The sequence below is a fragment of the Hyla sarda genome, chromosome 3, assembly GCF_029499605.1.
Source record: "Hyla sarda isolate aHylSar1 chromosome 3, aHylSar1.hap1, whole genome shotgun sequence".
Classification (NCBI taxonomy): domain Eukaryota; kingdom Metazoa; phylum Chordata; class Amphibia; order Anura; family Hylidae; genus Hyla; species Hyla sarda.
Window position 1 is genome coordinate 423,144,012 of NC_079191.1, and position 22,413 is coordinate 423,166,424.

General features: G+C 42.3%; 1 protein-coding gene across 5 annotated transcripts in view; it reads right to left on the reverse strand.

The window, feature by feature from the left end:
* Positions 1-22,413, reverse strand: part of EPRS1 (glutamyl-prolyl-tRNA synthetase 1) — a 147,918-nt gene that overhangs the window by 116,722 nt on the left and 8,783 nt on the right. For all 5 annotated transcript variants that reach the window (XM_056568365.1, XM_056568366.1, XM_056568361.1 and 2 more), the window contains exons 2-4: positions 20,705-20,789; positions 19,496-19,595; positions 257-413 (exon numbers count right to left, since the gene is read on the reverse strand). In XM_056568365.1, the coding sequence (XP_056424340.1) occupies positions 257-413; positions 19,496-19,595; positions 20,705-20,789 (342 nt within the window). The remainder of the gene's footprint in view (positions 1-256; positions 414-19,495; positions 19,596-20,704; positions 20,790-22,413) is intronic.

The following is a 22,413-nucleotide window of genomic DNA, read 5'->3' on the forward strand; positions in this document are numbered from 1 at the left end:
GAGGGGGTGTGACGGCTAGTACGTAGCAGTCACGCTTCCTCCCATTGACATCAATATAAGGGGCATGGTGGCTGTAGTCGCCAGTCATCCGGCATGGAGAGAAGTTCGCTCGGTGCACGGATTACTGGGGTGCCGCGCCGGAGATAGTGGGGGACATCTTATGCCCTATCCTTTGGATAGGGGATAAGGTGTGTTACAGTGGAGTATTCCTTTAAGAAGGGTTTATCTACCACCAGACAGAACAGCTGTACATTACCTGCCAATGTGGAGAAGACGCTGATGTCTGCCAGGGTCAAAGAGTCACCCACCAGGTAGGTCCGCAGAGACAGGGAATGGTTCAGCTCCTGGAGGGCGGCGGAGAAGGTGGACTTGTCAAGCAGCCGGATCTGACTGAACTCCACCCAGTGATTGATCTACAAGAAGAAACAAGTTCATTACAGGAGCAATAATGCTGAAAGTTCTGCAAAAAGTCAGAGAAAAGAAAAGATGGCCCCTGTTATACAAGCATACAATATAATAGCCACTCTAAGGATCAGAACTTACAGAGTAGATCCACTCCGCACCTTTCAGTACCATAAAGCATTGGTTATAGTAGGTATTAAGACTAGACAATCGCAATGTATCTGTGTAGGAACAAATCAGCCATTTTAGGGGGGGGGGGGGGTTGGGGGGGACCAGATCAACCAACAATTTAAGGGGGCGGGGGGACCAGATCAGCAATTTAAGGCGGCATCAGATAAATCAGTAACCTAATAGGGGATAAGATCAACCACCAATTTTAGGGGTCATTAGATCAACCACCAATTTAAAGGGTATGATATCAATCAAAAATGTAAGGAGGGATGTGATCAGCAATTTAAAGGAGTACTCATAAAATAAAACTTATACTCTTTCTTTTGGATAGGGGATAAGTTATAGATGGCGTGGGGTCAGATGGCTGGGACCCCCCGCATTCTCCTGATCGGGACCCCAGCATTTCCCAGGAAGGGAGCGTGCAGACCCCCACAAGAAGCGGTGGCCAACGCCCCCCTCCACGTATCCCATAGAGATACATGGAGGGTGCATTCGGCCGCGGATTCCTGTGGGAGACGGCAGGCCCCCTTCCTGGGAAATGCTGGGGTCCCGTGCAGGAGATAGCAGGGGGTCCCAGCAGTCTGACCCCGCGCAATCTATTACTTATAAGTTTTATTTCACTGAATTATTCCTTTAAGTTGGTAGAAAATCATTGAGTAGCCTAAGTGGCACACGATTAAACAGCAGTATTAGAGGTCACCAGATCAACCAACAATTTAAAGGAGTTCTCCAACTGAAATTTTTTTTCTCCTGCTGTGCCCGGGCTGTAAAACTATACATAATAAACTTTCACTTACCTGCCTACGATCCCCCTTTGTTCCGATATCGCCGTCCGTGCTCCGGTCCCAGTCAGCTTCCTCATCCTGCGGGTCGGTGACTTCACTCTGCGCTCAGCCTATAAGCGGCCGCGACGGGACATTGTTGCGGCCGCTGACAGGCTGAACGCAGAGTGAAGTTACCGACCCGCAGGAAGTAGAAGAGACCGGGATGGCGATATCGGAACAACGGGGGATCGTAGACAGGTAAGTGAAAGTTTACTAAGTATAGTTTTACAGCCTGGGCACAGCGGGGGTTAAAAGTTTTAGCTTAGAGAACTCCTTTAAAAGGACAACTGCAGCGCAATATACACTTATCCCCTATCTACAAGATAGGGGATGTGTTTGACCGCGGTGGGTCCGACCGCTGGGACCCCCCTCGATCTCCCTAACGGGGCGCCACCATTGGCGATCATGGTGACGTAGCATCGACCTAGAGGTCGACGGTGAGGCCCAGTCTCCTCCCATAGAGATGTATGGAGGAGGCGTGCCGGCTGCAACGTCATGCTGCGGCTGGCACGCCCCCTGGACGTGACAGCCGCGGCCCATTACAGGAGATCACAGGGGGTCCCAGCGGTCGGACCCCCCGCGATCAATTATCCCCTATCCTCCAGCTCTGAGCCCTGCACTCACAGCTGTCAATCAGGGAAGTGTGTCCATGACATAGGTGATGACTCATGGACACAGTAGGACTAGTATGTGTCCAAGCAGGCAGGGGGGGGGGGGGGCAGTTCTTTGGATGGCTTTTTCTGTATGAAATACTGAACATTTTCTAATGAAAGCAATTGCAAAACCTATTGGTTATACATGCTTTTCAACATATCAAAAGATTTTGTATCTGACAGCGCCCATTTAAGGTATACCAGATTAATCAGTAACTTAACGGGGACCAGATCAATCAACAATTTAAAGAGTACCACCAAATTAATCTGCAATCAAAGAGAGTCCATGTAATCAGCTATTTAGGGGGGTACTGTAGCTATAGTAATGGTATCTGCATACCACTGGGACCCTTACCAATAATGAAAATACAAATCACCCTGGTCCGGGTACTGTGCAGGAAACCGATGGGGCCATTCATCTAGTAGTCGGACCACAATGCCCAGCCAGTGACCTATCCTAGCAATATGCCAACGTATAGCACATCCAGAATACCCCCTTAAGAGCCGTGACTCTGGTATGATAAGTGACTCTAGTTTAGCCGCATCGTCTACATGAGTCAAAAGGTAGTCCACAGTTCATGCTTTGCATCTTCAGACTGGCCGCTAGGTATGGGAAGTTATTGCAGATTTTTAAGGGGTACTCCAGTGGAAAATAAATATACAGTGTGTGTATGTATATGTATGTATGTATGTATGTATGTATGTGTGTGTGTGTGTGTGTGTGTGTGTGTGTGTATGTGTGTGTGTGTGTATGTGTGTGTGTGTGTATGTGTGTGTATGTGTGTGTGTGTATGTGTGTATGTGTGTGTGTGTATGTGTGTGTGTGTATGTGTGTGTGTGTATGTGTGTGTGTGTGTATGTGTGTGTGTATGTGTATGTGTATGTGTGTATGTGTGTGTGTGTGTATGTGTATGTGTGTATGTGTGTGTTGCTGCTGCTGCAATCCTCTCTTTTTTTATACTCTGTATCTGCCATAGCAGTGTGCACCCGTGTATTAGGTTGTTGTACTGGCTATTTTTCTTTTTGTGTATGTATGTATGTATGTATGTGTATATATATATATATATATATATTTATATATATATATATTTATATATATATATATATTTATATATATATATATATATATATATATATATATATATATATATATATATATATATATATATATATATATATATATGTATATGTATAATATCCCAAAATAAAGCAGCACTACTTATCCAGTCCAACCAGAAAATTGGTGCCAGAGTCCCAAAGGACTTGATCAGAGTCCATCCAAGATATGAACCAGATACAGGTGCATCACTTCAACAAAAAAGTGATTTAATGTCTCATGTGAGCATTACAACTTTTCAGCTCCTCCTGGAGCCTTTTTCAAGCATGCTTGAAAAAGGCTCCAGGAGGAGCAGAAACGTTGTAATGCTGACATGAGACATTAAATCACTTTTTTGTTGGAGTGATGCACCTGTATCTGGTTCATATATATACACACACACACATTATTTTTTAGGTAGATTATGGAATTATATCTGGATGGAGGAGGAGGAACATCTCAACAATTTGAATTTCATCAAGAAATTAATGTAATTTGACATTATTTTTATGATTATTGAATGGAGACCTGCCATCTTGTTTGATAAAATTAATAAAATATAGATTTTTTAAAGAAAATATATATCTTTCTAATATTTGCTTAGCTGTGATGCAGTTGATGGATTACCATGTGTGGACAGGAAACATCTCTCAGAGGGATACACTCTATGTATTTTATTTAATTTTCCTATTATATTATACTATTTTGTTTTATTATTTTTTTCCCCAAAAAAAATTTTCTTCCCCTTTTCTCTTTCTTTTGAGTTTTTTTGATTAATTTGACAATTTTGTTTTGTTCTTTATTTTTTATTTTTATTTCTAGTTTATATTTTTGTTTTAAAAACAATAAGGAATAAAAATGGGGGGACCCACCCAGTACGATGAGTCGCTGCTGAAATAGCGGGCGCGCTCCATCATTGGACTATGGTGAATAGAGCCTCTGGACAAGGGTCTAGCGACCTAACTCTGAAGGCTCTCTCTTTGACTGATGTCAGGGGATACATTGATAGTGTGCCCCCGGGCACTGGTCCCATGGCACCGGGAGTAGTTATTAATAGGGATTCTATATGGGTCCCCCGTATCCTGAAAGATTCAGAGATCACTGAGCGTTCATGTGATGATCCATGATCAAATTAAATACTTTATTTTTTTTATTTTTTAGTAATTTTATTTTGTAATGTATTTATATTTATTATTTTAATTTATTTTTTATTTTTCATTGTCTGCTATATATTTCTTCATCATAATTTTATTTATTTACTAAATTAATTTTATTTTCTGTTATTCCCTTTTCTCTTCTTTCTTCCTTGCTTCTTTTCCTTGCATAACAATATTTTTTAATTATGCTCTGAGTTATGTTGAGTTTTTGCCCACATGGACCCGATATTACTGCATCCTAATAGAAAATTTTTTTTCTCACATATACACAAAATATAAAAAGATTTTTTATATAAAAGATCTTTTTATATAATAGTATATATAATTGTATTCACTTTATATTCGGTAGTTACACATATAGATTAAATACAAATAATATGGCAGATCTCCTAATATATCAATATGTGATAGATTATGTCTGACCAAGTATCATGGAGAGAGCACAAGTTGGCGTTGCTCGTCTCCATGACGACGGTCATGTGATACAAGAACAACACAGTGACGTGGAACACGTGATCGGGTGAGTCAGCTGACATCCCCACACAGATCCCGTCACAACTCTCTGCACTTGCGCAGTAGGGATTGCCTCACGCTTGCCGGCGCCATTATGCATTACAACAGGTGAGCGTTCCTCCTTCTCCGTGCCAGTGTTTATGTTTATGATTTATGTTCGCCACACATGGGTACGATTATACAATATGACAGACATGTGTGTGCAATTGACTATGTTTGTATAATATTAACTCTATCTTTCAAGCTATTTTAATGATTTTAATATACACGTATGCACTTTATTTATACGTTGCACCAATGCCTTATACTTGTAACATGATGCACTAAATATGCACTTTTTGTACACTTTATATTAATTGGCACTATAATTATTATACCATGATTGAAATGTTCACTTGGGTATTTATTACCCCCTAATGTGTGTTTGTATGAGCTTGAAAAAGGATCCTGTGTGATCTGAAACGTTGCTATGCTATGATGTGAAGTGAATAAATCTTTTTTGCACCTTGGATTTACTCATGGAGTGCTGCACCATTTCTTTGGATGGATTAATTTTGGGACTTTGATCAAGTTCATTGGGAGCTGGCACCCGACTATTTTTTCATTAAGCTAATTAGTGCTGCAAAACCACCTTTGTTTTTCTCATATATATATATATATATATATATATATATATATATATATATATATATATATATATATATATATATATATATATATTTTTTTTTTTTTTTTATATATATATATATATATATATATATATATATATATATATATATACACATACACACACACACTGTATGTATATGTGTGTATATATATATATATATATATATATATATATATATATTTATTTATTTATTTTTTTATTAACTTGTACTAAAAAGTTAAGATTTGTAAATTAATTCTATTAAAAAATCTTAATCCTTCCGGTACTTAGCTGCTGTATGCTCCACAGAAAGTTCTTTTCTCTTTGAATTTCCCTTCTGTCTGACCACAGTGCTCTCTGCTGACACCTCTGTCCATTTTAGGAACTGTCCAGAGCAGGATGGGTTTGCTATGGGGATTTGCTCCTACTCTGGACAGTTCCTGGCACAGACAGAGGTGCACTGTGGTCGGACAGAAAGGAAATTCAAAAAGAAAAGAACTTACTTTGGAGCATATAGCAGCTGATAAGTACAGGAAGGATTAAGATTTTTAAATAGAAGTAATTTACAAATCTGTTTAACCCCTTAAGGACCAAGCCCATTTTGGCCTTAAGGACCAGAGCGTTTTTTGCACATCTGACCACTGTCACTTTAAACATTAATAACTCTGGAATGCTTTTAGTTATCATTCTGATTCCGAGATTGTTTTTTCGTGACATATTCTACTTTTACTTAGTGGTAAATTTTTTGTGGTAACTTGCATCCTTTCTTGGTGAAAAATCCCAAAATTGGATGAAAAATTGAAATATTTTTCTAACTTTGAAGCTTTCTGCTTGTAAGGAAAATGGATATTACGAATACATTTTTTTTTGGTTCACATATACAATATGTCTACTTTATGTTTGCATCATAAAATTGATGAGTTTTTACTTTTGGAAGACATCAGAGGGCTTCAAAGTTCAGCAGCAATTTTCCAATTTTTCACAAACTTTTCAAACTCACTATTTTTCAGGGACCAGTTCAGGTTTGAAGTGGATTTGAAGGGTCTTCATATTAGAAATACCCCATAAATGACCCCATTATAAAAAACTACACCCCCCAAAGTATTCAAAATGACATTCAGTCAGCGTTTTAACCCTTAAGGTGTTTCACAGGAATAGCAGCAAAGTGAAGGAGAAAATTCACAATCTCCATTTTTTACACTCACATGTTCTTGTAGACCCAATGTTTGAATTTTTGCAAGTGGTAAAAGGAGAAAATTTTTACTGGTATTTGTAGCCCAATTTCTCTCGAGTAAGCACATACCTCATATGTCTACGTAAAGTGTTCAGCGGGCGCAGTAGGGGGCTCAGAAGGGAAGGAGCGACAAGGGGATTTTGGAGAGAACATTTTTCTGAAATGGTTTTTGGGGGGCATGTCACCTTTAGGAAGCCCCTAAGGGTGTCAAAACAGCCGAAAATTTTTTGGGAAACTAGACCCCTCGGGTAATGTAACATGGGATAAAGTGAGCCGTAATACCCCACAGGTGTTTCATGACTTTTGCAAATGTAAAAAAAAATTGACCTAAAATGCTTGATTTTCCCAAAACTTTTACATTTTTAAAAAGGGTAATAGCAAAAAATACCCCCCAAAATTTGAAGCCCAATTTCTCCCGATTCAGAAAACACCCCATATCGGGGTGAAAAGTGCTCTGCTGGCGCACTACAGGTCTCAGAAGAGAAGGAGTCACATTTGGCTTTTCGGAAGCAAATTCTGCTCTGGGGGCATGCCGCATTTAGAAAGCCCCTATGGTGCCAGGACAGCAAAAAAAAAAAAAACACCACATGGCATACTATTTTGGAAACTAGACCCCTCGGGGAACGTAACAAGGGGTTAAGTGAACCTTTATACCCCAAAGGTGTTTCACGACTTTTGCATATGTAAAAAAAAAAAAAAAAAAAATTTGTGACCCTAAACTGTTCCCTTGAAATATGACAGGGCTCCAAAGTGAGAGCGCCATGCCCATTTGAGGCAGAAAATTTGCCGCAGCTCAAACTTGCAGCCGGATACTTACTGTAAACCTCCGCTCATGTGAGTGTACCCTGTACGTTCACATTGGGGGGGGGGGGGGGGACATCCAGCTGTAGCAAAACCATAAGTCCCAGCATGCCCATAAGGGAATGCTGGGAGTTTTGGTGGTCTGCCTCCTGCTGTTGCATAACTACAGCTCCCAGCATGCCCTTTTTGCATGCTGGGAGCTGTTGCTAAGCAACAGCAGGAAGCTGTCACTCAGCTCCCACTCCTGCTCCCCAGGTCAGTCCCTCGCCACCGCTCCTGGGGCCCTGATCCCAACAGGGACGCCGAGGATCGGGGTCCCCAGCTGCCGGGGTCCTCTTCCCGCACCCGATCATGTCCTCTGGAAGAGACACCCGTAGCAGGTGCCCTGATTGGTCAGCCGGTAAACCGGCCGACCAATCAGGGCGATCGTGAGGTGGCACCAGTGCCACCTCACCCCTGCTGGCTATGGCTGTTCAGGGCCGTCAGAGACGGCTCCGATCAGCCAGTAATTCAGGGTCACCAGGTCACTGGAGACCCGATTGACCTGGAATCCGCCACAAATCGCTGGGCTGAATTGTCCAGCGATCTGCGTCCATCGCCGGCATGGGGGGGACATCATGACCCCCCTGGGCGATATGCCGCGATGGCTGCTGAACGATTTCAGCAGGCATCCGGCTCTGGACCCCAACCGGCTAGCGGTGGGGACCGGATTTCCCACGGGCGTATGGATACGCCCTGCGTCCTTAAGGACTCGGAATGCAGGGCATATCCATACGCCCTGTGTCCTGAAGAGGTTAGCTTTCTGGCACCAGTTGATTAAAACATGTTTTTTTTCCATTGGAGTACCCCTTTAATTACAGTAAGGGATTTTTATTTTTTTATTTTTTTTATTACAGCCAGTGTGCCTACAGTTGTTGCAAAACTGCAACTCCCAGCATGCCCAGACAGCCTTCAGCTATTCGGGCATTCTGAGAGTTGTAGTTTTGCAATGAGTGGAGGCTCCCTAGTTGTGAAACATTGCATTATGGGATTGTCAACTATACAGACTACAATTAGAAGTACAGACACTATAATTAGCACTAATAATAATTATCACTATATGGCCCTATCACACGTGATCCAGGTTCAGCTCAGGCGAACAGCTGGATGTCTTGCAGCGGCCGCAGTACAGCTGTCTGGGTCAGGCCCGAATGTTTTACTATGTGCTATATATACCACGGCAGCCGTCTCTGTGCACACAGGGGGTTTGTGGGGGGATTTGGCAGAGACGAATAAACATGGAGCTGGTTTAGGTTACACAGCACTGGATGGAACAGCTGAGACGACGTGGCAGATGACGCCGCAGCTGCTGGAGTAAAAATATCCTCCACATTGGATTGGCCAGAAAGATCCGGTGAAAAGCAGCGCTGCGTACAGACACTGCTGCATCACTATAACCCCAACACTAAGGGCCTGTTCACACACAGCGGATTTCTCTGCTGCATGTCCGAAACATGTCATGGATTTCACCCTATTTATTGTAAAGGTGGAAAACAGCAGAAAGAATTGACCGGACAATTTACGATCGGCTATATTTTCCCCATTTATCTCTCACACTACATATGCTCTGCTGCCATTTTCTGACCCCATTTGCAACCTTTTTGCTGTACGTGAATGCAGCAATAGGTTATGTTCGCACAATTTTCTTTGTTGTTATTTAAAGGCATAAGACAACTGTTTAACACCTATTTAGAAAAATACAACTTGTTTTTCCCTATAGAATTGCATTGGGTTCAACTGGAAAATGCCTGTGAGTTCATATGTAAGTTTCTTTCCTAGTTGTAATTACAGCGTCAGAAAAAAAAAAAAACACTATATATCTGTGAGTGTGTATACGTGTGCATGTGTGCGCGTGTGTGTGCGCTTGTATACGTGTGCGTGTATACGTGTGCGTGCTTATGCGTGTGCATATGTGTGTGTGCATATGTGCATATGTGTGTGTGCATATGTGTGTGTGTGTGTGCATATGTGTGTGTGTGTGTGTGCATATGTGTGTGTGTGTGTGTGTGCATATGTGTGTGTGTGTGCATGTGTGTGTGTGTGTGTGTGTGTGCATATGTGTGTGTGTGTGTGTGTGCATATGTGTGTGTGTGTGTGTGTGCATATGTGTGTGTGTGTGTGTGCATATGTGTGTGTGTGTGTGTGTGTGCATATGTGTGTGTGTGTGTGTGTGTGCATATGTGTGTGTGTGCATATGTGTGTGTGTGTGTGCGTGCATATGTGTGTGTGCGCGCATATGTGTGTGTGTGTGTGCATGTGTGTGTGCATATGTGTGTGTGCGCATGTGTGCGTGTGTGTGTGTATATGTGTGTGTGTGTATATGTGTGTGCGTGTGTATATGTGTGTGCGTGTGTATATGTGTGCGTGTTGTGGCAGTGTGGCAAGGAAAGGGTGTATTTCCTTGGCTCACCCTGCAGAAGCTCTCACCTGCTTCTTAACCCTTTAAGGACCCAGCCAATTTTCACTGTAGGACCCGGCCATTTTTTGCACATCTGACCACTGTCACTTTAAGCATTAATAACTCTGGAATGCTTTTACCTTTCATTCTGATTCCGAGATTGTTTTTTCATGACATATTCTACTTTACGTTAATGGTAAAATTTTGTCGATCCTTGCATAGTTTCTTGGTGAAAAATTCCAAAATTTTATGAAAAAATTGAAAATTTTGCATTTGTCTAACTTTGAAGCTCTCTGCTTATAAGGAAAATTAATATTCCAAATAAATTATATATTTATTCACATATACAATATGTCTACTTTATGTTTGCATCGTAACGTTGACATGTTATTACTTTTGGAAGACACCAGAGGGCTTCAAAGTTCAGCAGCAATTTTCAAATTTTTCACAAAATTTTCAAAATCAAAATTTTTCAGGGACCAGTTCCGTTTTGAAGTGGATTTGAAGGGCCTTCTTATTAGAAATACCCCAAAAATGACCCCATTATAAAAACTGCACCCCCCAAAGTATTCAAAATGACATTCAAAAGGTTTGTTAACCCTTTAGGTGTTTCACAGGAATAGCAGCAAATTGAAGGAGAAAATTCAAAGTCTTAATTTTTTACACTGGCATGTTCTTGTAGACCCAGTTTTTGAATTTTTATAAGGGGTAAAAGGAGAGAAATCTTCCTAAAATGTGTAGCCCAATTTCTCTCGAGTAAGGAAATACCTCATATGTGTATGTAAAGTGTTCGGCGGGCGCAGTAGAGGGCTCAGAAGGGAAGGAGCGACAATGGGATTTTGGAAAGTGAGTTTTTCTGAAATGGTTTTTGTGGGGCATGTCGCATTTAGGAAGCCCCTATGGTGCCAGAACAGCAAAAAAAAAAAAAAAACACATGGCATACCATTTTAGAAACTACACCCCTCAAGGAACACATAAAGGGGTACAGTGAGCCTTAAAACCTCACGGGTGTTTGACGACTTTTTGCTAAAGTCGGATGTGTAAATGAGAAAAAAAATAAATTCACTAAATTGCTGGTTTTCCCCCACATTTTATATTTTTACAAGGAGTAATAGGAGAAAATTACCCCCAAAATTTGTAACCCCATTTCTTTTGAGTATGGAAATACCCCATGTGTGGACATCAAGTGCTCTGCTGGCGCACTACAATGCTCAGAAGAGAAGGAGCGCCATTGAGCTTTTGAAGACAGAATTTGGTTGGAATAGAAGTCGGGGGCCAAGTGCGTTTACAAAGCCCCCCCCCCGTGGTGCCACAACAGTGGACCCCTCCACGTGAACCCATTTTGGAAACTACACCACCCACAGAATTTAATAAGGGGTGCAGTGAGTTTTTACACCCCACTGGCGTTTGACAGATCTTTGGAACAGTGGGCTGTGCAAATGAAAAATTACATTTTTCATTTTCACGGACCACTGTTCCAAAAATCTGTCAGACACCTGTGGCTGTGGGGCGTAAATGCTCACTGTACCCCTTATTACATTACGTGAGGGGTGTAGTTTCCAAAATTGGGTCATATGTGCGGGGTTCCATTGTTCTGGCTCTATGGGGGCTTTGTAAACACACGTAGCCTTCAATTCCGGACAAATTTTATCTTCAAAATCCCAATGGCGCTCCTTCTCTTCTGAGCATTGTAGTTCGCCCGCCAAGCACTTTACATCCACATATGGGGTATGCTCTTACTCAGAAAAAATGGGGTTAAAAATTTTGAGGGGCTTTTTTCCTATGTTTCCTTGTGAAAATGAAAAATTTTGGGTAACACCAGCATTTTTGTGAAAATTTTTTTTTTTTCATTTTTCCATCCAAATTCGTCAAACACCTGTGGGGTGTAAAGGCTCACTATACTCCTTGTTACTTTACGTGAGGGGTGCAGTTTCCAAAATGGGGTCACATGTGGGTATTTTTTTTTTTGCGTCAGAACTGCTGTAAAATCAGCCACCGCTGTGCACATCACCAATGTAGGCCTCAAATGTACATAGTGCGCTCTCACTCTTGAGCTTTGTTATGCGCCCGCAGAGCATTTTACGCCCACATATGGGGTATTTCTGTACTCAGGAGAAATTGCGTTACAAATTTTGGGGGGCTTTTTTTCCTTTTAACACTTGTGAAAATAAAAAGTAAAGGACAACACCAGCATGTTAGTGTAAAATTTAAAAAAATTTTTACACTGACAGGCTGGTGTAGCCCCCAACTTTTCCTTTTCATAAGGGGTTAAAGGAGAAAAAGCCCCCCAAAATTTGTAAAGCAATTTCTCCCGATTACGGAGATACCCCATATGTGGCCCTAAACTGTTTCCTTGAAATACGACAGGGCTCTGAAGTGAGAGCGCCATGCGCATTTGAGGACTAAATTAGGGATTGCATAGTGATTCCCAAACAGGGTGTCTCCAGCTGTTGCTAAACTCCCAGCATGCCTGGACAGTCAGTGGCTGTACGGAAATGCTGAGAGTTGTTGTTTTGCAACAGCTGGAGGCTCCGTTTTGGAAACACTGCCGTACAATACATTTTTCATTTTTATTGGGGAGACAGTGTAAGGGGGTGTATGTGTAGTGTTTTACCCTTTATTATGTGTAAGTGTAGTGTTTTAGGGTACAGTCACACTGGCGGGTTACAGTGAGCTTCCCGCTAGAAATTTGCGCTGCGGCGAAAAGTTTGCCGCAGCTCATACTTGAAGCAGGAAACTTACTGTAAACCCGCCCGTGTGAATTTACCCTGTACGTTCACATGGGGGGCAAACCTCCAGCTGTTTCAAAACTACAACTCCCAGCATGTACTGACAGATCGTGCATGCTGGGAGTTGTAGTTTTGCAACAGCTGGAGGCACACTGGTTGGAAAACCTTCAGTTAGGTTCTGTTACCTAACTCAGTATTTTCCAACCAGTGTGCCTATAGCTGTTGCAAAACTACAACTCCCAGCATGTACTGATCGCCGAAGGGCATGCTGGGAGATCTAGTTATGCAACAGCTGGAGGGATCGCAACTACAACTCCCAGCATGCCGAGACAGCTGTTTCGCCATGCTGGGATTTGCAGTTTTGCAACATCTGGAGGGCTACAGAGAGAGACCACTGCACTGTGATCTCCAAACTGTGGACCTCCAGATGTTGCAAAACTACAAAATTCCAGCATGCACAGACAGCAAACAGCTATGTGGGCATGCTGGGAGTTGTAGTTTTGCAAGATCTAGAGTGCTACAGTATAGAGATCACTGTGCAGTAGTCTCTAAACTGTAGACCTCGAGCTGTTGCAAAACTGCATCTCCCACCATGCCCAGCAGCTGTCTGGGCATGCTGGGAGTTGTAGTTTTGCAACATCTGGAGGGCTACTGTCTCAGACTGTAGCCCTCTAGATGTTGCTAGGCAACCTACCGGCTTCCGTCGGATCCAGGGAGCCGTCCTCTTCTGCCGCACGACATCGCCGCCCACGCCGATCACCGCCGCCGATCCCGCAGCTTCCACCGACGGGTAAGTGGATCTTTGGCGTTTGGTCCCCGTCATTTCCCCATCCTGCCCCGCCTATTGTGGGTGGGCAGAACGGGAAAAATGAAAGTAAACCCCCCCGCCCCTAATCTGCTATCTAGACCACCAATAGCAGAGATAGGAGGGGTGGCACCTCTGCCACCTCACTCCTATGGCTACAGTGGGATCGTGGGTGTCTTAGACACCCGCGATCCCCCTTCTATTCCAGGTCACCGGGTCACCATAGACCCGAATGACTCGGAATCGGCGCAAATCGCAAGTGTGAATTAACTTGCGATTTGCGCCGATCGCCGACATGGGGGGGTCTGATGACCCCCCTGGGCATTTGCACGGGGTGCCTGCTGATCGATATCAGCAGTCACCCCGGCTCGGTCCCCGCCCGGCCCGCGGCGGGGACCGAAATTCCCACGGGCGTACAGGTACGCCCTGGGTCCTTAAGACCCAGGTACATAAGGCGTATCCATACGCCCTAGGTCCTGTACGGGTTAAGTAATGAGGCAGGAGGGAAGGAAGGTGTATATGAGATGGAGACTCAGTCTAATCTGGGCTCTTCCAAGGAGACAGCTTGTGGGCTGTAGGGAAGAGACAGAGCCTGCTGAGGAGTACACAGCCCGAGCTATGAGGGGCTCAAAGAGAGTGACATGAATTGTGAGTAGAAGGTTGCAGGGGACATATGTTTAACCGGCTGAGGGAAGCTCAGCGGTTGTTAGTCAGGACAAGCTGATCTGTTTAGTCAGTGACCAGACTGTCTAAGATTTTGGTTGTTCCTGATTTTTGTTTATTTCTTTCCCTGCAACCTGTCTAATAAAACTGGCAAGGTGCCAGATTTGCATTATAAGTGTTTGTTTGCTGGTTTATTGAGAAGAAACGCATCCTGTGGCGTGGTCCAGGACGATCCCAGAGCTAATCCCCAAGACAGGTCGTCACAGTGTGTATATGTGTGTGTGCGTGTGTATATGCGTGCGCGTGTAGATGTGTGTGTGTGTGTATATATGTGTGCGTATATGTGTGCGTGTGTGCGCGTATATGTGTGCGTGTGTGTGTGTGTGTGTATATGTGTGCGTGTGTGTGTATATGTGTGCGTGTGTGTGTATATGTGTGCGTGTGTGTGTATATGTGTGCGTGTGTGCGTGTATATGTGTGCGTGTAAATGTGTGCGCGTATAAATTTTATAAAAATAAAATAAAAATATACATATATATTCTTTATTATATTATGATTATTATTTTATTTAAAAAAAAAATTCTTTTTCTAATAAAAAGAATCATAATTTCAAAAAAAATGGTGTCTTTTTTGGCACAGCTTATGCAATTGAAGGGCTTCCAAATACTTTGTAAAATTGCAAGTGAACACATTATTGGCATTAAAAAAAAAAAAAAAGCCTCAAAAGAAAAACATGCACTAAATGTCTAAAAAAAATTTTTTTTTAAATGCTTGAAAAACTAAGATTCATTTTGCTTATAAAACAAGTGTGATTTTGAAGTAATAGGGTAAATATTATACTACATTATTCTTGTTGTAGTTTTGCAACAGCTGGGGGCACCTTTGTTGGGAAGAACCTGGTGTATGCAGTGATCTGGTGGTCATCATTATAACAGGGCTCCGATGTGATAAAGACCTGTGTTATTCCTCCTAGAATTTTACGAGGATATTAACAATTGTGGACATGCCCCTGAGGTCTAACCTTGTCCAATCATTGTAGATTTTTGGGACATAGGAATAGTTCTAGGAGAAAGATTCTCTAAATGCAATCAGTTTATGAGAAATACACATATTTACTAAAACAGATATGTCTTAGGGGAGCAGAATGATCATCTTTAAGATGGGGCTAAAGGGCAATTTTAGCCTCGACTTGGGTCACAAGTGTTTGCATCGTAATAAGTGTAAGTGAATATGATCACATTGTGATCCACAACTTGCCTTGGCCAGGAATCCAGTCCAGCTGCATTTCTGGCAATTTCCAGGTAGCAGTGACAGCAACTTGCGTCTACAAAAGTCCTGCAATTTCTGGTCACATGACCTGTAGCGCAGCCAAAGTTGCCCCAGGCATCCCTAACCTTAGAGGACAAGTATGTAAAAAAAAAAAAAACGTATACTTTTTTTAAATTACATGATACTTGTCCTTTAAATGGGTTAAGCAGGACTAGAAAAAAAATTACACTTTCTTCCAGGAACAGTGCCATTCTAGTCCTTAAAGGGGTACTCCACTGAAAAACATTGTTTGTTAAATCAACTGGTGCCAGAAAATTAAAAAGATTTGTAAATTACTTCTATTAAAAAAATCTTAATCCTTCCAGTACTTTTCAGCTGCTGATATGATACACAGGAAGTTCTTTTCTTTTTGAATTTTTTCTGTCTGACCACAGTGCTCTCTGCTGACACCTCTTGTCCATGTCAGGAACTGTCCAAAGCAGAATAGGTTTTGCTCCAACTCTGGACAGTTCCTAAAATGGACAGAGGTGTCGGAAGAGAGCACCGTGGTCGGACAGAAAGGAAATTCAAAAAGATAAGAGCGTCCTGTGGATCATAACAGCAGCTGATAAGTACTGAAAGGATTAAGATATTTTAATAGAAGTCATTTACAAATCTGTTTAACTTTTTGGCACCAGGTGATATAAAAATAAAATAAAAATAAAAGTTTTCCAATGGAGTACCCCTTTAAGTTGCGTGTGGTATTGTAGCTCTGTTTTATTAAAGAGAATAGAGCAGAGCTGTAATACCGCACACAACCTGAGCACAGGTGTGTCGCCGTTTATGGAAAAAAAAAGCTGGTCTGTTTTATCTAATCCTAAATAATCAATGTAAAATGTTACTAATGTAACAGACCGAAATGGTGTAAGAAAGGTGGATTCCCATTATAGAGGTATATGACATGACTACAAGAAATCATATGTATGGATAAGTGCAGGACCTACCTATATTCTGGTGGGACTATCAGACATTTATGCCGTATCCTTCCAATAGCTGTAGTTTTTTGTGCGTGTTACAAAGCATAGGTTAAACTCTAGTATTGGACGGTTTTCATTATTTACATTTCCAGCAGTTTCTGCCAAATCTAACAACCACCAGATAAAACTTTCTACAGCCAATGTAAGGTTCACAGTAGAGATGAGCGAATTTACAGTAAATTCGATTCGTCACGAACTTCTCGGCTCGGCAGTTGATGACTTATCCTGCATAAATTAGTTCAGCCTTCAGGTGCTCCGGTGGGCTGGAAAAGGTGGATACAGTCCTAGGAAAGAGTCTCCTAGGACTGTATCCACATTTTCCAGCCCACGGGAGCACCTGAAAGCTGAACTAATTTACGCAGGATTAGTCATCAACTGCCGAGCCGAGAAGTTCGTGACGAATCGAATTTACTGTAAGTTCCCTCATCTCTAGTTCACAGCAAAAGATTTAATAGTATGAAAAATCACATGACCTCTTTTAGAGAATCCAAAATAATGCTGCACAGAAATAATATATATATTTCTTTATTAATTTTTTTTTAATAAACTTCAACAAAGGTAGGTAAAAAGACCAGCGCACTCACCTGGCTTTTCCAATGATCTTGCTTTATTTAGAGAATGGTAGTTACATCTCAAGCTGTTCGGTGCAGAGTTGGGCCGGGTTCACACCACGTTTTTGCAATACAGTTCCCGTATACATTTTCAATGTGAAAACTGTACAGAACTGCATTGAAAACCTTATGCATTGACTCTTCATTGAAAAACTTATGCCAAACAATGCATCCGGTTGTGTCTGTTTTGCGTCTTGTAAGGTTTTGTCAGTTTTTTTCCTGTACCCAAAGCCGTAGCCTACCACGGTTTTTGGGCCGATGGAAAAACCATATTGAAATGTATGTGTGTTGTTAAACATGGGAGTCCATGGGAACCGTACAGAACCATCCGGTTTTCACCATACGTGTTTTTTTTTTTCTTGGAATTTAAATCAAACAAATTAAACTTTATTCATAATGGAATGAAAAGTTAAAAACTTATGGTTTTTTTTCCTTAAAAAAAACTGATGCAACCGGACATCATTTTTCAAACCGTATATGGTTTTCAATCGTATACAGATAAAATTTTGTACACCAGTTTTGATACAGTTTGGTCAGGTTTTGAGGAATCAATTTTTTATCAAAAACCTGATACGGGAACTGTATTGCAAAAACGTGGTGTGAATGCAGCCTTAGGCTGCATTCACACCACGTTTTTTGCAATACAGTTCCAGTATCAGGTTTTTGTTGAAAAACGGATTCCTCAAAACCTGACCAAACTGTATGAAAACGTGTGCACAAATTTTAACCCGTGTACAGTTTGAAAAATGATGTCCATTTGCATCCGTTTTTTTATGCAAAAAACATACGTTTGTAACTTTTCTCTCCATTATGAATAAAGTTGCACAGTTTTTTTCTTGGAATTTCAATCAAACAAGTGAAAAGTCAAAAACTGTATGGTGAAAACTGGATGGAACTGTAGGCACATACGGTTCTGTATGTTCCCATTGACTGCCATGTTAAAAAAAAAAAAAACATATACAGTTTCAATACGGTTTTTCACCCGGACCAAAAACTGTGGTAGGCTACAGTTTTGAGTACGGGGAAAAAAAAAAAAAAAAAAAAAAAAAAGGACAAAACTGTACAAGATGCAAAACGGATGCATCTTTTGGCATACGGTTTTCAATGGAGAGCATATGGTTTTTCATACCGTTCCGTACGGTTTTCAGAATGGAAAAAGTATACGGGAACTGTATTGCAAAAACGTGGTGTGAATGCAGCCTTATCCCCGCGCAGAGCAGATTAGCAGGGACGTTCCACATGGGCGACAGCACCCGTTTCACGCCTGTCGGTGTTTCCTCAGGACCCCGTCGGTCACCAACGGGGCCTGAGGAAATGCAGACAGGCATGAAATGGCCGCCGTCGCCCACGTGGAACGTCCCTGCTAATCTACTCTGCACAGAACACAGGGGTTCCTCTACACCGAACAGCTTCTACCACATTTTCTATTTTTTTAATATCCAGAATTCACTCCATTACTAGCCGGTGTCTGGATTTGCAGCCAACTCCCATGTTAAGGAGTACTGCAGCCTTAGACAACGTATGCCCTATCGACAGGAAAGGGCAGTGTTACCCAACCAGGGTGCCTCCAGCTGTTGCAAATCTTCAACTCCCAGCATGCCCGGACAGCCATTGGCTGTCCGGCATGCTGGAAGTTGTAGTTTTGCAACAGCTGGAGGCGCCCTGGTTGGGAAACACTGGGATAGGGAATACGTGTCTGATCGCTGGGACCCCTCGCAATCTCCCATACGGGGACACGGAACTGCCGCGGTTCTGCGCAGCTAATGCTTGTGTTGTCGACCTCACTAAGAGGTCGGCAGACACATCCCCTCCATTCAGCTCTATGGGAGAGCTGCATTTCCGCCTCACCCATAGAGATACATGTAAGGGGCACACCAGCCGTGGTGCCATGCTACGGTCGACACACCTCCTGCATGGGGAGAGCCGCTGCAGAACTCCTTTAAAAGGAGAACTCTGGTATGGGTGGGAAAAAACAACTTATCCCCTATCCTAAGCATAGGGGATAAGTGTTAGATCGCGGGGGGTCCGACAGCTGGGGCCCCCCGCGATCTCCTGTACGGGGAACCGGCTGGCTCCTGCTCAATGCAGGAGCCGAGCGTTCGACCACAGCCGAAGCTGCGGCCGTCACACCCCCTCCATTCACTTCTATGGCAGGGCTGGAGTGCTGACTTCGGCAATCTCCGGCCTTGCCATAGAAGTGAATGGAGGGGGCGTGCATTGAGCAGGAGCGAGCCGGTTCCCCGTACAGGAGATCACGGGGGGGCCCCAGCTGTCGGACCCCCCGCGATCTAACACTTATCCCCTATGCTTAGGATAGGGGATAAGTTGTTTTTTCCCACCCATACCGGAGTTCTGTTTTAACTGAATGACACGATACTAGACAATTCACAGGAAAAAGAATGAAACTCTTTCTGGAATAAATTAATTAAAAAACACACAATACAACACCAGTAGACATCCCATACCTCTGTCTGCTCCATTAGATTTGACCCCAGCAATCCAACCTCTGGAGCGAGTCGGGCCAGGTACCGGATAATGGAGTTCACATCAGTAAAAGAGACATCACTAAGTAAAGAGGGAACAACAGCTTTAAAAAAATTTTTTTTTTTAAAAAGGCGCAATCCAGAGGTTCCCCACAATGTTATCAAGCATGGTACTGTAACCTTTACACATCTGACAAGTATCTGACCACCACAATTAATATCCATATTTAATAAATGTTCCAACAAATATAACAGGTATACATTACAGAGAATGAAGCATTACTATGCCGAGGAGGAACAGACTCACAGGCTCTATGAGTGGGCGGAGGAAGCAGGACTCACAGGCTCTATGAGTGGGCGGATTAAGCAGGACGCACAGGCTCTATGAGTGGGTGAGGGAAGCAGGACTCACAGGCTCTATGAGTGGGTGGGGGAAGCAGGACTCACAGGCTCTATGAGTGGGTGGGGGAAGCAGGACTCACAGGCTCTATGAGTGGGTGGGGGAAGCAGGACTCACAGGCTCTATGAGTGGGTGGGGGAAGCAGGACTCACAGGCTCTCTCTATGAGTGGGCAGTGAAAGCAGGACTCACAGGCTCCATCTATGAGTGGGTGGGGGAAGCAGGACTCACAGGCACCATCTATGAGTGGATGGAGAAAAAGGACTTACAGGATCTTTCTATGAATGGGCAGAGGAAGCAGGACTCACAGGCTCTCTATGCTTGAGAAGCAGGAGGACTCACAGGCTCTCTCTATGCTTGGGAAGCAGGAGGACTCACAGGCTCTCTCTATGCTTGGGAAGCAGGAGGACTCACAGGCTCTCTCTATGCTTGGGAAGCAGGAGGACTCACAGGCTCTCTTTATGTGTGGGTGGGGGATACAGGAGGACTCACAGGCTCTCTCTACATGTGAGCAGGGAAAGCAGGACTCACAGGCTTTTATTAATAAGTGCACAGGGAATCAATACTAACAGGCTCTCTCTATATGCGGAAGGAGAAGCAGGACTTTTAGTCTCAGCAGCATTTAAAGGTCTTCTCATACAAGAATACTGAATCATGACATAGAAAATCATACCGCCCTGATTCCCATATTACTACCGCTATCCCTGACAGATCTATAGACAACTGCATGTGAACAATGACCATAACAAACAAGTAAAAAAACACTACTGTAAGAATAAAAAGTGCACTCACGCTGACACTCGGAGGGAAGTCTCTTTTCCGTCTTCCACGTTGACCTCTACTTTGCCTTTTAGATGTTGTACAGTCCACAATATGGCTGAAAATATACGGAGAAAGACAGAATTAGCAGGAAAAATGTGTAATTGTAATAACACATAATAAGGCCATACGAGGAAGCCAACTGAACTTGCATCAGATCTCATAGATATTGATGAATTCAAAGGATCCCATAAGACCAATGGTATACAAACTGTGGCCCTCCAGAAGTTGTAAAACTACAACTCCCAGCATGCCCGGAGTTGTAGTTTTGCAACATCTGGAGCGCCACAGTTTGGAGACTGCTGCCAAAGACCTTGTGATCTGACTAGGAATGAGCATTAGTAATATCCATCAGTTTGACCTACAACAAAAAAAGACAAAGGAAAAAAAAAAAAAAGATAAGTTTTCTCCCTATGGGTTCGTTCACACTGAGGAATAGGAGAGGAATCCTCGTGTAAAAATGTAGCCGCCAAATTTGCGTGAAAATCGTATGGAATTCTGTGCAGAATATAGGAGGAAATTGTTTTTTTTCTGGACTACAACCACCAATTGGAATTTTCCTTTTCCTTTTTCTTTTTTTTTTTTTTTTTTTTTCTAGTGGAATTTCCGCACGGAAACAATATCAAGCGGAAATGTTTTTACCATTGACTTCAATGGACTTCTGCTCGCGTATTCTGCAAGAAGAATGAATATGTTCTTTCTTCTAGCGGAACGGAATTCTGCGTCGGAATTCCACGAGCCGAATTTACGCAGTGTGAACAGTGCAGAGTAAAATACACTGAAGTCAATGGCAAAGCAGATGATAATTATTTCTAAGCGGAAAATTCTAGAGGAATTACTCGAGTAAATTAATCTTGAATTACTCAGTGTGAACGCTCCCTATCACTTCCATGGGAAGGTTGTACCATAAAAAACACAAAGCGTCCCTGCACCTGTATCAACGACAACTCACAGCGCCATTGTGGCCCCTATTACAATAGAACCAGATCATAAAAAAAGTAAACAAGCCACAAAAGCTGTAGAACAACAGATAAAAGCAATGTGCTCCAGGACAGGGATAGCTAGAATAAAATAAGTTCCGACAACAACACATGGGAAAGGGATGTAACAAAAAGACAACTATATGAAAATATCTGCTACAAGAATAAAAATAAATAAATAAATAAAGAAATGAATAACCCTTAGAGCTTATAGGATTAAGAAAGAAGCTCTATCCTCCCAATGTCCATAAACAATATAAGTCACATAGTGCTAAAACGTAACTCTTATTAAAACGTACATAATTGTAAAAAAAAACTCATTCTAAAAAATTCGAAAGTAGTAAGCAATGGTTGAAAGCCAACACAATGCCCAGAAACACATAGGTATATACTGAATTGTTGGGCTATATGTTTGTGGTCAATACGAATACAAAATGCAGGCAGAACAAACAAAAATTTGAAACAACGCCCAGGGTTTAAATAAGGCACAGCCAAGTAAGAGAAGTAATGATTTCACCCAGTGAAAAGTGCAGATGGTATAACTAACCATAAAGATAGATACAATAATTAAAAAAAAAAAAAAATCCCTGCGTGTTTTGACTGCATGATGCTAGCATCATCAGTGGACAAAATTGGGGACAATAGACAAAAAAAATAGGATAGTGACCAGAGACCCACATGCAGCACAAAGTAAAATGCTAT